The sequence below is a fragment of the Leptopilina heterotoma genome, unplaced genomic scaffold (genome assembly GCF_015476425.1).
Source record: "Leptopilina heterotoma isolate Lh14 unplaced genomic scaffold, ASM1547642v1 Lhet_188, whole genome shotgun sequence".
Classification (NCBI taxonomy): domain Eukaryota; kingdom Metazoa; phylum Arthropoda; class Insecta; order Hymenoptera; family Figitidae; genus Leptopilina; species Leptopilina heterotoma.
In genome coordinates, this window is record NW_025110907.1 from 824,273 (window position 1) to 842,274 (window position 18,002).

The following is an 18,002-nucleotide window of genomic DNA, read 5'->3' on the forward strand; positions in this document are numbered from 1 at the left end:
CTTATTATTTTTTTTTTTTGCTAATTACTTATTATTGTTTATTATTTATTATTTAATGTTTAACAAAATTCTTCGTAGAAATTCAATTATTTTCGATTTAATTTTAATAAAATCTTTCCTCAGAAAATTCTTACTCCAAAATCAATTATTTTCAAAATTTCAATAAAATTCTTTATAAGAATTGAATTATTTTCAATACAATTTAAATAAAATTCAATTATTTCCATTAATAATAAAATTCATCTTTAAAATTCAATTATTTTTATAAATTAATATAATTCTTCTCCGAAATTCAATAACTTTCATATAAATAATGAAAATCTTGAGAAAAATTCAATTTTTTTAAAACAAGAAGTTCATAACTAAATGTCTGATAAGTATAATAGAAAAAAATAATTTTTTTTCCGCAATATTATTTTTAAAAAAAACCCCTTTTCTCTCAACGACATTAAGAATACAAAGTACAACAATTAAATGTGATTTATAATTCTTTATTAATCCTGGTATCAACATAGGTAATATATACATACGTGACCGCGTTTAAAATTGCCACGAGAAATAAAAACATATGTGTTTTGAATAACGTGAGACTATAAAGAATATAATTATTATCATAGAAAATTAGTAAAAAATGCTTATTGCTTGACATCGATAAGGAGAGAAATAGCGAAATATAGAGAGAGAAAGAGCGAGAGTCATGTAAAAATTTACAAAACAAAATTTTTACACGACAAATAGAATAAAGAATGCCATTTTTATTTTGCCGATGACGAAGAATCTATATTTATTTTCCCCATTTTTTTTTATAATAACAATAATAATAATAATAAAAATTATGTAGAATATAATATTACAATCAGAATATAGGATATATTTTATCTTTATTTTTATGTTTCTTGAAATCTTAATTACACCTTAACATTTTCGTTTATTATATTATATAAAAAATTAATAATATAAATACATCCGAACTTTTTTTTTCTTTTTCTTGTTTCGGTTCGGTTCCTAATTACTAATTACTTTTTTTTCATCATTTCTCTTTCAATTCTACAAATATTCTATCACGAGTACATTTTTTATGTACAAAAAATCTTTTTTCTTTGTGTGTGGGTGTGTGTCAAGCAAAATGCATTTTCCCATGATTTTTCGTATGATTTTGTATTTTTTTTTTTTTTGCTTTTTTCATCTTACGATTATTTTTTTTGTAACACTCAGATTACAGTGGTATAGTTGAAATAATAGGCTTTTTATGTTCGTAGTGATTTATACTAATTCCTACAAAGTAAACATTAAACCTTAACGATCAAAGTTGCCCATTTTTTTTTTCGTAATATTACAAAAATCTTATTTTTTCGTTTGAAGTGAAAAAAATGGGAGAATTGTTTTGGACACCAAATGAGGGTAATTTTTAAACTAAAAATACTTTTTTTTTTTTTTTACAAAAAGAATGAGAGTTTAAATTGAATTATAAAAATCTGAATTTGCTTTTTTCTTTTTGAAACAAGAAAAGTATTTTTAGTTTGGAAAATTTACATTTTTTGGGGACTATTGAAATTGCCACTGGAAATTCGCATTTTTAGGAACGTTTAGAAAAGAAACGAAAGATTGGAACTTTCGTTATTTCCTCTTGTCAACGCGATTAACAATTACTTTTTTTCTTCTTCGAATCGGTAATTAGAATAGTTGTAGAGACGTAAAGAAACGCTTGTAAAAATATTGTCTCCTGCTCCGATAAGTTTTTTTTTCACAAAATTTATTTTCTTCCTTTCTCTCGATGCATTGACAAAAAATTGATTTCCCACTTTTTTGTTTCTTCCCCCTTAAAGTTTTTTTTCGAAGAGGGGGGGCAAAAAGTCTTTTTGAAAAGCAACAAAACTTATCACTAAAGCAATGAAACAATATCGATCTATAACATTATATATATACCACAACAAAAACCACAGTTCTTCAATTTATTCAATTTATTCAATTTTGAGAAAATGAAGAATTCTTCAAAACTCGATGGTTGATTTTTAAACCTCGAAATCAATCTAATTTTTCGAAAACTCAACTCTTGGATTTCTGTTAAAAATGATAATTTTCCGATATATATATATTATTATATATAATAAAATTCAACTTGGTGATATTAAAAGAAAATCAAACGTTGAGTTTTGAAGAATACGGATCAGATCCGTGTCGAAACCATTCACACTGAATGAATAGTAATATAAATTATAAAGTAAGACTTAATTCTTAATTAGCATTTTAGTTTCTTTAAAGTACTATTTACAGGTTTCTTTTTGTTTTTGTAGATTTAATGAATTTAATGAATGGCGACCAGCGAGGAAGTCCATAATTGTTATATAAAAGGGGAAAAAAATAAAATTGTGAGACGATTTTTTAAAAATCGTATTATCTTTCCGTGGGTCGTGTCGCGGGAACTGAACTCTCGACCAAATCGTGCCTCTCGAGGGGCGAATTGGTCGTTGCGTATTCAATGGGATAGCGGTCGGGATAGGTCGGCGTTGCCTCGCCTCTCTGTCTCAGTCTCAATTCGTCCTCCTGGTAGAAGCTCTGTGACGCTTCCATATTCTGCGAGGACGACGATGAAGATTGTTCCTGTCTCTCTGACTCGTGCGTCGAATAGTAACTCTGACTGGCCTCGCCCTCCGGCGGTGGATCGTAGTATCCGGGCGACGACACTTGATTGTGTCCGGCGTAGCTGGGCGTCGCTTCGCCCTCGGGGGGGAAATAACTCTGACTCGCCTCCTGGTGGTGCTGCTGGTGATGGTGTTGCTGCTGCTGCTGCTGTTGTGGAAGCTGGTGTCTACCGTAGTAACTCGGAGTCACTTCCTGTTGCGGATCGTCAATCAATCGTGAGCTCGGGTCCTGATTCAACATCGAATTGTTGCGATCGTCGTAGTAACTCGCGGCCGCCTCTCGATGATAATAACTCGTCGGTTCGTTACGACGATCGGTGCTTTCGGTGACGAAATTTTGCGACGACGCCATTGGCACATCGTACGACGTCGAGACATTCTGCTCGAGTATCACTTGATCCTCGTAACTCGACGACGGCACCGAGTCAACGTGAGTCGATGAACTACTGTCCGGATTCAAATTATACGACGAGGTGGGAATCTCCAAAATTCCATTGTCATGAATTGAGGAATGCTCCGAAGTGTCGGGTATCGACGATGTCGCGATATTCAATTCCTCACAGGGTGGAATTTCGTACGACGATGTACTTATTGCACTCTCTTGATCTTGATCTCGCTCTTGGGTTTCCGGTGTTTCGGGGACGTACGACGAACTTGCCGTCTCGTCTTCATTGAGATTGGAATTATTCGTTGACACGGAGGATGTGCCAATGCCATCGTTTCCAATATCGTTCGATTGAGATGGAATATTACCCTCTTGACTTATTTCGGGATCTGTCTCTAAATTCACCGACAGATTGTCGACTATTTTTTCGACTTCATAACTTTGAGTGGGAAAGCTTTGATCGTCGGTGTCGGGGTTTATTATTCGTTCGCTTTGATTTCCAATTTCGTTGAACGATTGAGTTGGTGCGTCAGGCGCAACATCGGGCAATGTTGCGTAGGATTGTGTCGCTTCACTTGTTGTTGAATCTTCAAACGATTGAGTTGGAGGCTCACCTGTAATTTAAATTACAGGTGAAATTCTGAAATTCAGGGATTTTTGTTCGATTAAATACAAAAGTGAATTCTTTTTTGTCCTCTTGGAAAAAGTAACTAATTAACGTGTTAATTTTGAAAAAGGGATTTTTCAATTGTGAAAGAAACAAAACACCATAAGAAATAAATGTTTACCTGTATTCTAAATAATTTAAAATTAATTACAAGTTTAACATTTTATTTTGAAAATCTATTTTATTAAGTAATAATTTATTTGAATTTAAATCTACTTTTTTTATTAAAATTTTATTAAATTTCATTAAAATAAAGAATATTCGTATTTAAAGTGAATTCTATCTAAATTAAAGTTCTTTCAATTTATTATTATCTCTTTTACAACAATTTTAATCGTTTAATTTTATTTTAGAAAAGTTCATTTCATTTTGAAAATTAACTATTATTTTTATTAAACAGAATAAAAAATTTACCAGAATAAAATAATTAGTAAAATAAAAGAAAATGGTATAAAATGAAATGAAATACAATCAGGGTTGCCACAAATATTTAATTTAATTTTACCCTGGCTTTTCCCTGATTTCCAGACAAAATTTTCACTCTTTCCCTGACCTTAAAGAATATTCTGATTCACTTCAAAAATTATTAGATACACAAAAAAATTTTCTATCTCATTTATTTACAAATTTCTTTAATTGTAAAGTTATTTAAAAACATCAATAACTTCTTTTTTAAATAAATATTTAATCATTATTATTTTTCTGTAGGAAATAAACTTCTTCAAAACATTTAAATTCAAACCTTTTTGAAATTCAACAACTAATAAGAATATTTAAATAAATATTTAAATAATTTAAATTACAATAAAATTTTTCAAAAAAAAGTTAATTATTTACAAAAATCCTAAAAAAAATTCTTCGCAAGAATTCAATTATTGTTACAAGTAGTAAAATTTCTCAAAACAATTTAAATATAAAAAAAAAATGTAATAAAGTTCCTTGCAATAATTTAATTATTTTCATAAATAATAAATCGATTATTCGGTAATTCATTTTTAAATCAATTTTTATTAGAAAAAAAAAAATTATTTAATAATTGAATGTTTTTTAAAATGGAATTCTCATAAAGAATTTTATCAACAAATTTTTAAATAATTGAATTCTTTTGACAAATTTTAATAAAATTTTTAAGAATAATTACATTTTTTGAGGAATTTGATTAAAAATATTGTATCAAAAATAATTAAAATCCTGCGATGAGTTTTATTATTTATGAAAATAATTAAAATTTTGCTATGAATTTTATTAAAATTTTTCTAAAATAATTGAATTTCGGTGAAGAATTTTATTATTTATAAAAATAATTGAATTCTTGTAAAGAACTTTGTTAAATTTTTTTTAAATAATTGAATTTTTGCGACGAATTTTATAAAAATCTTTTTAAATAATTGATATTTTTCGAAAAATTTTATATCTTTTGAAAACAATTAAATTTTTGGAATCTATTTTTAAATTATTAATATATAATTTTTTAATCTATTTTTTTTTAGTATTTTTAACTAAAATTCTTCTATCAATTTAGTAATTATGAAAATTGTAAAAATTATTCATTAAATAATTTATAAGTCATAATTTAATGATAGTTCTTGAAAAATTAAGTTATTTAAAAAGAAATTATTGTTAGAAATAGAAAAAATTGAAGGTTTTGCATTAAAATTCTTGGTAATTTCATAGTTTACGAGTCAAAAAAAAAAAAAAAAACACAAAAATTCAGAGTTTTCTCATGAATTATAAAAATTCAATTTTTTCCAGTACTTTGAATAAAAATCCCTGACTTTTCCCTGACCGGTGGCAACTCTGACAATGCAATGAAATAGAATAAAATGAAATAACAGGAACAAACTTTAAATATTTAACTAAAACAAAAAAAAAAGAAATTCTTTCAGAGACACAACTTTTAAATTTCCCATTTCTATTAAAATTTTTGAAAAAAGTTATCATTTCACATATACTCACCAGAGACAACAGTCTCATCAGTTTCCATTGGCTCATACTCGATCGACTGCGACGGTTCCCTCGAATTCTCCGATTTGGCTGATTGACTAGGCACTTCTGCATTGTCGCCGATCATCGAACTATCAAACTGTCCATAAGACTGCGAAGGCGCTTCTTGACTAGTGTCGGTAACAGTGTCCTCAAATATGATTCTCGAGTCGTCCCGCATTGCCTGGTCGTCCTCAACATGCGACGACGCCAATTCATCAGCTTGCGATATACTCGAACTCTCCATAATATAATGATCCCTCTGCACCTCCTCCTCGATCTCCATATTATCATCCAAACGATTCGATCCCGATGTTGACGTTGTCGCCTTCTCATCCACACTAATTTCAGTCTCATTCGCAAATGACGATTCCGCCTCGTCGAATATTTGCACCTGATGATGATGATGATGATCATCATCAGCAATGTTTTCCTCGATTTTCTGTTCTTCCTGCGAAGTCTCTGAAATCTCCTGCGAAGTTTCCGAAATTTCTCGCGAAATCTCTGAAATCTCCGAAACTTCCTCCTGGGAAATCTCCGAAATCTGTGAAAACTCCTGTGAAATCTCTTGGGAAGTTTCGATCTCTTGAGAAGTCTCGATCTCCTGAGAAGTCTCAATCTCTTGGGAAGTCTCGATCTCCTGGACAGTTTCGATTTCCTGGGAAGTCTCGATCTCCTGGACGTCGTGTTGATTCGAGGAAAAATCATTTTGAATTCCGTGGCAAGCATCCTCGACGACGCCGCTTTCCTCGTGGGTGACAATTTCCTCCTGGCACGTTTGACTCGAAATTTGAAAGTCGATTTGCGAATTGATTTCAACCTCGCTGGATACTTCCTCAGTGGCGGCGAACTGATGCTCCTCGATCGACTCCTCGACCACCTGCTCCTGGGGTACCATCACCGTCTCCTCCTCGACAGTCTGCCTAATTTCCGAAGCAACGTCGACCGGCGGTAGATTCTCGACACTCGTCACAGTCTTCGAGACCAGTAGATCTGAAACAGAAACATCGGCGAAATTCTCCGCAGGCGTGCTCTCACTGAACTGCACATCCTCCACATAGTCGTCGATTATCGGCATCGAGGGCGTCGTCTGCACACTCGTCGTCGGCGCCGTCGCCTCCGGCAGGGACACAGACTCCTCTACGCCCTGGTACTGTATCTCACTCGTGTCCATCATTTCGCCAATGTCCGGCATCGAATTCCCGGGGATTTGTATCTGGACTTGGCCGGCAACGTACGAGGGCGTCTCGGCGAGGGAAATGTTGCTGGGCACCTCGAGGGGCGTCATTATCGGTTGATTGAGAGTGAGCGACGTTTCGAGAACGGAGGCCGAGGTTATTGGCTCAGTCGGGGGGATGATCGTGGACTGGAGGATCGTCTGGTTGATGAGGCTCGTCTGCGTGAGGGAGCCGACGTTGCTCGTGGTCATTTCGGGCTGGAAGTCGCTGTTCGCCAGGGCCGCGGCCAGAATGTCCTGACTCGAGGTCTGAACGATGTCCGTACTCTGGTAGTTCTGACTCGTCTCGGCGGGGGTCTGGAGACTGGAGACGGTGCCGTTGTCATACTGCAGGACGATGTTGTCCAGCGTGCCTTCCAGGGACATCAGGGCGTTGTTGTCGTCGGTCGTCATCAGCATCAGGAGCGTGCCGTCGCTATTCTCGAAGGGGAGCGCTATGATCTGCGGTTGGCTCTGTTGACTCTGTAGACTCTGTACACTCTGTTGATTCTGTACACTCTGCTCACTCTGTTGAGTCTGTAGACTTTGCACTTGGTTCTGTTCACTCTGTTGACTCTGTTGATTCTGAAATTGATTCGCTTTCCCCTCTTCTTCGATTTCCCCAATTTTCGCCTTCTTCTCGGGATGTATGGGCTCGAGGGGTGGAAGTCCAGTTATCGCAATCGAACTCAGAGCGGCACTCAGGATGTTCTTTCGTCCCTTCCCTTTCGGCGCCTTTTGTGCCATTTTTGCCTTTTCGCCGACTTGACTCTCTCCCGTCTTCTTGAGAATCTTGCCTGTTTTCTGTAGCGAACTGGACGAGATGAACTTGCCCCTGGCGGGAACCATGGACTCGGCGGTCGGGACCAACGCGGGGGGGTTTTGGTGCGTAATGGGCTTCGCGCCCTTCTTCTGATAAATTATCTGCCCTGGGGAGAGTTTCAGAGAATCGTCTTTGTTTGGCTTCTGAATTAGGGACAAGGGGACTTTTTGGTAGAACTTCTGAGGTGTCTTGGCGGCCAGGGCTTTCACCTGTTGGCCTGTGATCGGGGTCAGGACGGTGCCCTTCGGACTCACGATCGTCTGCGGAAGGGAGAGAATGTTCTTGGTTGTGATTCCGGAACTGTTTTTCAGCATCGGCCGTACGTTGATGGACTTTTGGAGAGCGGTGCCTATCGGAGTGACGGTGCCTTTGGGCGAGATTATCCCCCTTGGGTTTATTATCTTCGGAACTATCTTCGAGGTCGTTGGGGAGTTTCCGTCAGTTCTTTGGGTGATGACCGTCTTCTGGTAATTCGACGGCAGGACAGTGGTTATCTCGCCCTTCTGGCTTATTATCCTCTGGACTTTTCCGGTTTTCGAAACGTTCAGAGGCAGGATCTTCTGCCCCACGGTCGACGAGGGGATGATCATCAGTTTGCGATCCTGTTGGATGTACTGGACACTCTCGGGGCTCTTGCTCGTTGGCAGCACCAGTTTCTGCGACGTACCCGCCTTCGTCTGGACCTTGTAGCCTCGTTGCTGATTACTGTGGACTATAAAGTACTTTTCCTGCGTGTCCTTTTGATAGTGGGTGGTTTTGCCAGTTTGGGCGTTCTGGAATTTCACGTTCTTGACCCCCATTGATAGGGGAGGAACAATGGTGGTGATGTTCGTGATGGTCGGCTTCCCCTTGACTTTATTCTTCAAAATAGTTGGAGTTCCGAGTTTTTTCTTGAGAATCGTGACATCGTTATCGGAACTCGAAGCTTCGGGGGGGAAATTGTCGGGCGATGGCAAAACGCTGACTTGTCCGGTCGAATGATCGGCTTCGGAGGATATCATCCCGGATATTACTATCGGCATGTTTTCGATACTCTCCGGCGTGAGGACGTCTTCGCTGAGAACTATTGGCATATTACTGATGTCGAGATCCATATCCTCGAGACTTTGCGAACTCTGTTGAATGCATTTCTCGGTAATTGATAGCGACGTGACGGTTTGGGTGGGAATGACGGGGGATAAAATTTCCTCCGTTTTCAAACAAGTTTTTCGTAGTTTTCCGGGCGAGGCTTCTAGTTTCATTATTTTTGCTCTCGGCGTTCCGATTTTCTCGGTCTCCAGTTTGTGCTTCAGGAGTTTCGAGGGCAATTTCTCGAGTAATTTCGACTTGAGGATCATTGGTTCCTTGAGGGCGACGTTCTCGATGATTCTCGGTTTCTCGCGTTTCTTCACCGGCATTGCCGTGTCGGCCAATGGGGACGAGACTTCCTCCACCAGACTTTTCACTTCTTTGGTCAGATTGTCGTTCTTCTCCTCCTGCAATGTCTCTCCGACGACAACTTCGACGCCGGAGAAATCACCCATCGATTCAGTCAAGTTTGAAATTCTCGTCTTCTCGATCTCGCTGACTTTTTTCTTGCCCTTCTTGACCTTCTTTGCTCGCCCCTGATGAACTTCCGCCTCCTCGTCTTCATTTTCAATCTGCAGGGTCTTTATGAACACATCTTGAAAAGTGGTATTTTTATCCAAGGTGAATATGTCCTTGTCCTTCTTACTCCTGGAGCCGGTTTCAGGTGTAAATTTACCCTGGTAGCGAGTCTGCATCGGGGACTTGTTGACGGGAACTTCCTCGCGCACCGTCTTCGGGGAAACGGAGTCCATCTGCTCGAGTGTGCGCTCAATCATTGAGTATTGCTCCTCTTTCTCCAGGGTCTCATCGTCGACGCTCTTTCCATCCATGGTCGACATGCCGGAGAGTTGATTGATTTCCTGGGGCATTGTCTCGACGACGACTGCCGCCGATACGTTGTCGGTCAACGCATCGAAAACGTTGACATCCTTCGTCTCGTCCGTGAGAACATCCTCCAGTGGTTTTGAATCATTCACATGGCCCTGCAGACGAATTTCCAGTTCCATATTGCCGATATCGTCCAATTTCTTCACACTCTCCATCGTCTTCTCCTTCTTCTCAATCTCCGTCTCTAAATTTGATTCCAATTCGAATTTCTTTATCTGCGACTTCTTCGGTGGCAGCATTTCGGAATAAACTCGCAATGTCTCGACATTATTCGCAAGGGAATTTGGTGCTTTTGTTTCGACATTTTCTGCCTTTGTTTCGATTTTTTCTTCTGGCGGTGTTTCGACAATTTCTGTCGTTTCGACCACTTCCGTTGTCTCGACAACAACTTCCGGCGTTGGAATTACTTCACTCGTGGCAATTTCTTCATTTGCAATTACATCTGTTTCAATTTCCGTTGTCTCGACTACTTCTGTCGTTTCCACAACTTCAGTCTCGACAAATTCTGCCTGCTGATCAATCACTGTCGATTCGATTTCTGTTTCGTGAATTGGCGCTTCGACGAAATCGCTTCGAATTGTCGGTTCGGGAGTTTTTTCATTTTCCGTTGATTCAACAATTTCCGTCGATTCCACAATTTCGGTTGTTTCCACTATTTCCGTAGTTGCAAATGTATCCATTGCGACTGGAAATTGATTTTCAATTTCCACATTTGGAACTTCTTCTCGAATTTCCACATTTGGAAGATCTTCTCCAAATTCCACATGTGGAACTTGTTCTTGAATTTCTTTCATTTCAGGAATTTCTTCAATGTTTTTAGTTTCTGGAATTTCTTCAACTTGTTCAATTTCGGGAATTTCTCTCGTTTCGTTACTTTCTTTCTCGGAATTATCAGTCGTTTCTAATTTTTCTCCAGTGTTGGTAAAATCCTCAATTACTGGTTCGACGATTTTTTTCTTTCGTCCTGGCTTTCCTTTTGGTGTGGGAATAATTTTCACCTGCTCGGAATCAGTTTCGGACTTTTTTCTACGACCTCGTTTCTTTATTTCCTTCTCCGGTAAAACTTGGCTCGGTTCGGTTAAAATTGCCTCTAATTCTTGTGATTTTCCCTCTGAATTATCAATCTTATCATTTTCCGCTTTCTTCTCTGCTATTTCTTGGGGTATTTCCGAAATTGATGATGACTTTTTTCGACGACCATTCCTTTTGAAGGCATCACTTTCCTTTGGCTCAATTTCCTCCTCGATTTCCATCTCGTTGTCTGATTTCACCCTGACTTCGATTGACTTTTTCCTCGGACGTCCCGGTTTTCGGGGTTTTGATTCAATTTCAATTTCTTGCTCGATTGGTAATGTTTCCTCTTCTTTGGGGGTTTCGATTTTTTCAATAGTTGATTTTCTTCGTTTGCCCCTTTTTTCGGCTTTCTTCAAATCTGCCGTCTCCAGTGGTTCGGCGGGGGAATTTTCACTAATTTGTGCTCTCGCCTCTAATTCAACAAGTTCAATTGTTGATTTTCGACCTCTTTTTTTCTCGGGTTTCTTTTCGGTTGGTTGTAAATCCTCGAGAGGAATTGAAACCGGAATTTCTGGGGGGAATTCGGAAATTCGTTTCTCGGTCAATTCTGAGTCGAGAATTGACTTTTTTCCTTTCAATTTTTTCTCAACTTTTTTCTTGTCGGGCAAAATTTCTTCTTTAGGTTGTTCGGTTACTTGAATTTCTCCTGAATTCAATTTTTCGGTTTCATCGTTAGTTTCAGTTTGAATGGGTGGAATTTCAATTGTTGACTTTCGGGGTCTTCCGCGTTTTTCAATTTTTTTTGGTTCTATTTTCTCATCGGGAGTTTCGGTAATTTTTGAGTCCGTGGTTGATTTTCTCCCTCGGGCTTTTTTCTCCGGTAAAATATCCTCTTCTTCCAATTCGTTTTTACTCTTGGGCATTTTTTCCTTTTTTGATTCGACGATTAATTCGGGTGTTGATTCTTTGGTTTGTTCGGATGTTTTTCTTCCCTTGGATTTTTTCTCTATTTTCTTTTGCTCTGGGGGTAATTGTTCAATTGTCTCAGACCTGACAACTGACTCTTCTGACTCAATGAATTCCGTAATGTTTTCCCCAATTTCGCTTTTACGTGTTTTGCGAAACTTTTCTACTTTTTCCGCGCCGCTTCCAGTTCCACTCTCCTTGTTCCCTTCCAAACTTTCGATATTCTCCTCTGATTTTTTGTTGGACTTTGCCTTCCTCTCGGATTTCTTCACCACTTCAGTTGATGTTGAAATTGAAACATTTTCGACTTCCATGTCAGAAATTTCGAATGGTGATTTTTTCCTTCGAATTCGACTTTCAAAATCGTTTGTTGCTTCTTGGTTGTTTTTACTGAAAATTTCTGCCTCCGTTTCTGGTAATTTTGCCACTGGAAATGAAACTTCGATGATTGTTTCACTCGTTGATTCGGAAACAGTTGGCGGCGGTGAAGCCTCCTGAGGAATTTCTGGATTTTCGGGAAATTCTTTCGCATTGACATCTTTTTCTTCAGTTTCTGGGGCAATTTCTTCGGGTCCAAATAAATCGGTTATCTTCTCTTGGGTGGAAAGTGATTTTTTTGATTTTCGTCCACGTTTTGATTTTGTTTTCTCCGCTTCGATGGTTTTCTCAACAATGCTCTTGTCCTCACATTCGGATTGACTGTCTTCGGTGAGATTCGACATCGATTCGTTCATCAATTTCTCCTGAAAGGGCGGATTATGGTTTCTTGACTTTTTTCCCCTTTTTGGTTTCGAGTCATTTGTAATTTCGGCTTCGATCTCTTGAATTTTCTCCTCTTGAACGTGAACAACGGGACTGTGAATTTCCGGTACTGGTGTTTTTACCTCTTCGCTCTGAGATAAATTTTGCACTTTCGGTTTTCTGCCCCGTTTACCTTTGGGCTTTAGTTCCAGAGGTTCGCTTTCCGATTGACTGTCCTCGGGTTGACTTTTTTGTTCGACACTCGAACGACGCGGTGTTTCGGATAATGGAAACTTCTTATTTTTGCCACGACGTTTTTTCATTGACATCGGCTCGGAAATTACTTCCGTCTTTGCCTCTGGCGAGTTGTCAATAATTTCCCCTGGTTCGTCAATTTTTTTGTCCAAAGGAAAATTTATTTCCTCCTGTGTTATTAAATTTTCCGGTTTTAATTCACTTTCTTTCTGGTTTGAATATTTTTCATTTGTCGTCACTTTTTCTTCTTCTTCCGCTTCGGCAATTATTTTCTCCTCGGGAAATTTTTCCTCTTCTTTTTCTAATTTCTTGGGAGATTTCTCAGACATTTGTTGAGAAACTTTCTCGTAATTGGATTTGTCCTGTGATTCCTTCGCTGTATCGGCGTCTTCTTCACGTTCGACTTGGAAAATTTCGACAATCTCGAGCTCCTCGACTTGTGTTTTATCGGATTTTAAAAAATTGTCTTCGCTCGTCTCGCGAAACGTATCAACATCATTAGTTTGATTCGATAATTCAATTTTTTCGGTGTCCTTTATTTCCACTGGTTTTTGTTTACTTTTAAAAAATTTATTCTTCTCGACTTCAACGTCAACTTCGGCTTCATTGCTCCTTGTTGTTTCGCGATGAAAAAATTTTCCCGAATGTCGTTCCTTTTCGTTTTTTATCGCTTCGCTTTTCTCGTATTCTTTAATCATGTCTTTCTTGAGAAAAAACCTCGATGGCTTTTGAACAGTTGTTGTCTCGGGAACGTCATCTTCGTCAAATTCAAAGCAAGCGAAACGTGATTTTTTATCATCGGTATTATCGTCGGGAATTTTCTTCTCATTTTTTGTATCCAGTAATTTTTCTTTTGATTTAAATTTGTCAATTAGTCTTTTTGGACTTTTGGATGATGATCCACTGGAATCGTCAAGGAATTTTTTTGTCTCAAGAAGTAATTTCTCGGATTGTTGAAGTAAATCTAATGCATCGTCTTCGCATTTATCTACTTTATCTACTTTTTCTTTATCTTCATTATCGTTCTTATCGTCTTTAGTTTCGATACTTTCTTCTTTGTTTAATTCTCGTTCGACAACTATGGAATCACTTTTAATTGGTGATGTTTTCGTTGGTGAACACGTCGCGGAAAACACATCCGGACACGTTGTATCGGAAGTTGAATTAAAATCGAAACATTCGTCCTGATTTAAATCAGCTTTCATATCGACATCTGAGTCGTCAACCCAGTCTTCCAACAATTCGTCTTGTATCCGTTTTCTCTCCTCCTGGGCATTCAATTTCTTCTTCTTAACACTTTTCTCTGGCGATTTACTCAATTTTCGTTTCTTTTGTTCAGAACCAGTTTCAGATTTACTTTTGCTGGCACTCGATTTTTCCTTCTTCACATACTTCCTCTTTGGAGTGTCATTATTATCGAAATGCTTATTTTTCGCTTTCGAAACAAGTTTTGAGGGTGTTTTCTTCTTAGTCGAAGAATTATCGACATTATCATTGTGTTGTTGGCTTCTTAAATGTTCAATTAATACGTTAACACGTGTACTACTAAAATTGCAATGATAACATGGAAAGTATGTTGAACTTGTGGCATTTGGTGAATTAACCATTTGTTCACGAATCCGTATTTCATGATCACTTTGTCGTAAAAATCTTGGATGAGTCACTTTTCTTGATATTGTTGCACCTTCACTTCTTCTTTGCGGGTCGTCACGTTTTTTCTTCGGCACTTTCTTTTCGCCAAATAGAGACGCTATATCGGGCTTTTCCGCTGGTGTAAATTTCTCGCTAAATATTATTTCGGGATCGCCGCCCGTTATTCTCTCCGCTGTTTCAATATCCTCCGGAAATTTGTTCATGTAATTTGAACCATCCTTTAATTTGCTTCGATACTTGTCTGCAAAATTAAAAATTAATATTACTCCAATTGTTCATAACTTGAGAGGCGAAAAAATCTTTTTCATCTCAAATACAAATTCTTTTATTTTCGAAATGAAAAACAATTTGCTCTTTCATTTTTAATTATACATAGTAAATTTTCAAGAATTCTAATTATTTTCAACGCAGTGAAAAAAATAGAAGAAAAATTTAATTTGATTTTTCATTTTAGATAAAATTACAAAAAACAGTAATAATTATTCCAACGATAAAATTAGGAGAAGAAAATGTTTAAAGAAAGTAAAAATGGTAAATTATCGGAAGTGTTGTAAAGTCTGAAATTGAAAAAAATAGTAAAATATACAAAATTTGATCAAAATACATTTTCTATTTAGATTTTTGATTCGTTTACGTAAACAACAATTAAAAAACTAAAAAACTAAAAAAAAAAAAAAACTAAAAAACTAAAAACTAAAAAAAAAAAAAACTTAAAAAAAACTAAAAAAACTTCCAAGAAATTAAACTTTTATAAATAATTAAACATTTTTTTAAATTCTTCGAAACAGTTTAATTATTTTTATAAATAGTAAAAATCTCCACAAGAATTAAAATATTTTTCTAAATAATATAATTCTTCCAAGGAATTCAATTATTTTCAGTACAATTTTAAATTTTTTTTTTAAATTTATCGAAAGAATTCAATTAATTTCATAAATAATAAATTTCATTGCATAAATTTAATTATTATCAAAAATTGTAATAAAATTTTGAAAAAAATTAAATTATTTCCAAAAATTTGACACAAAATTCTGTAATTAAATTTTTAATTTTACAATTGTTAACAAACACGATTATTTTAAAAAGTTGAAAGAAATTTTTTGGAAAATTGAATTATTTTCAAAAAAAAATTCAAGAAATTCTTTAAAAGAATTTAATTATTTAATAAAATGGTTCAAAAGAATGTAATTTTCTTTCAATAATTTTAATAAAATTATTAATGACAATTATTGACAAACCGGATTATTTTTAAAAGCTTGAAAGAAATTTTGCATAAAATTCAATTACTTTCAAAATTTTCAATTAAAATTATTTTTAAAAAATTCCATTGCTTTCAAAAATGGCAAAGAAATTGTTCAAAACAATTCAATTTTTTTCAAAAATTTTAATAAAATTCTTGGCAAGATTTGAATTATTTTCATAAATAATAAGATTCTTCTCAAGAATTCAATTATTTTCAATATAATTTTAATGAAATTTCTTGAAAGAATTCAATTATTATTTTCTCAATACCTACATTAATTTTAAAATTGAAAACATTAAAAGCGAAAAATTATTTAAAAAATTAGGAAACAAAACAGGAAATAACAACTAACTTCAAACTGGCAACAGATTACAGGTGAGAAGAAGATAAAAGATTTCTGAATTTAAATTTTATTAATATTACAGAACTATTCAAATTAGTAAATAAATAAAATTAACACAATTTAACAAATAAGAGATTTATAGATTCATTGAATTTATAATTTAAGAAATATACTAGTTAATTGTGAAATTTCTAATTTTTTACTCCTAACCTCAAAATGAAATTTTTCGCTGTAAAGAAATATTTTTTCGTTTAATTTTTATTAGCCAAAAATTTACGATTACAGTTTAATAAAGGAATTTTGTGTGAAAGTAAAATTTTTTAAATATTTAATTTCCACATAATTGAAATACATATTTACAAGTCTAAATTTTTCATCTAAATACATACCTAGGCCTTTCCGAATGAATTCATCTTTTTGCGTACAATTATATTTATAAATTTGCTGATAATTCTTGACGTATTCACTGAAAAAGAAAATAAATAAGTAGAAATTCATTCGTTTTGTAAAGAAAATGCAAAAATTAATTTTTTTCTTCATCTTTGGAACAATGAATAAAAAACAATTGAAATAACTTACAAGCAATCTTCGTGGAAAAATTTAACAGCAGCAATCAGAGACTTTTTTGTGTATTCAATCTGAACATCTTCGGGTAAATTTTCATAGCCAACAACTTGACCTGGCCACCAACATCCTCCGAGTTTAACCCAGACGACGTCATCGTTCATGTAATTGATTTCCGTTTGCTCGCACATGTTGACTAGTTTTTGTTTTCTAAATCTGCATTTATTAAACACGAAAATCACAATACACTTAACCTATCTTTACACTTTTCGAGATGAAAATTTTTGCAGAATCAATATCAGGTGACTTTTTTTTAGCTACATTATTAACACACTATTAGCACCAGATTTTTTTTTTCTATGTTTATGTTCTGGGAATAAATTTTTAAGTTGACAATTTGAAAACTCGATTTACGGGAAAAAAGACATTTTTCTACAAAAGGAAAAACTGCCTTGTGAAACACATAAGAGGAGCAGCACAAGGTTCTTCATAACATTGCGAAAGGAGAAATCATTTCAAAGCGAGCGCATGACACTGTCATCGCCACCTTCGTGTTTTTTTGAAAATAAAAAAAAACTTGATTTCTTTTTAAAGAGAGAGAAAGAAATACACTTTATTGTAACTTTTATTTAACGACCCTTAATGACTCGAGGAATAGAAGACGACGTGGTCATTGGAGGGGGAGGGCAAAGATTCGCGGGAAACCAGGTTGCCAGAACGTGTCTTTGCTTGTTCGGATAAGCGTTTTTTTTTTCTCACTGTCTTTCAATAGTTGAACGAATTTAATGCACGCAAAGTGCATTTTATCCAATGCAATTTAATGAACTTTAAAAATTCCCTGTCCTCTAAACACACAAATAAGGAATGCACTATCCAACGAATTCCGGCTCTCAAGTGCGACGCTGTTCCCGTGTCGAAATTGGCGAGCGTCCCAGGAGAACGTCCTTCCACCGCGCTTCGTCTCTCACCCGGCCACCGGTCCAAGACAATTTCGTATTGAGAGCAAAAAAACACACCACCAATAAAAAATCCATTCGCGCATCTATTCGTGTGAAATTAAAACCGAGCCCTAAGAATCCATTGGGGACTTAATACTTTATTTGTGATATATGACGTACGTACATGTTTAATTTCCCGACGTGCAACGGGGCCTATGTATGATGGCTGTTCGTGTGTAAATGTGTGTTAATCAACGTAGATGTCTCTGCTTACACATTTTTATCACAGTTCTACCAACCTCATTAAACCCGCCAAATTTAAACAAATTTAAACTTCTCCGCCACTATTATAATTGATGCACTATTTTTTACCAAAAAACGAAGAAAAAAAAACACTTACAAATACTAGACAAATAAATTAAAGCAATAAAACACACCGCAGTGTAAGTTGTCCCAATGTTTTTTCTAGAATTTTCAAGATTCAAAAAAGTGGATTTTCAAAAAGCGCGGCAACCTAACCTTAAACCTTTCGGTAATTTTGATATCTAAACATAAATAATTGCTTACAATAATAATTTTTTGCTTTACTTTGAGAAAAGAGAAGAAAAAAAAT

General features: G+C 35.6%; 1 protein-coding gene across 2 annotated transcripts; it reads right to left on the reverse strand.

Annotated features, from left to right (window-relative positions):
* Positions 1-475: 475 nt before the first annotated feature.
* LOC122500561 (titin-like) lies at positions 476-17,684 on the reverse strand. Of its 2 annotated transcripts, none has more exons than XM_043609547.1 (4): positions 16,467-17,644; positions 16,277-16,353; positions 5,651-14,542; positions 476-3,641 (listed from the first exon to the last, which is right to left on the reverse strand). In XM_043609547.1, the coding sequence occupies exons 1-4, from the start codon at positions 16,640-16,642 to the stop codon at positions 2,395-2,397; spliced, it is 10,392 nt and encodes a 3,463-aa protein (XP_043465482.1). In that variant the 5' UTR covers positions 16,643-17,644; the 3' UTR covers positions 476-2,394. The 2 variants fall into 2 exon arrangements, with proteins under 2 accessions (XP_043465482.1, XP_043465483.1); XM_043609548.1 differs by having other exon boundaries at positions 3,530-3,667; positions 16,467-17,684.
* Positions 17,685-18,002: the final 318 nt, after the last annotated feature.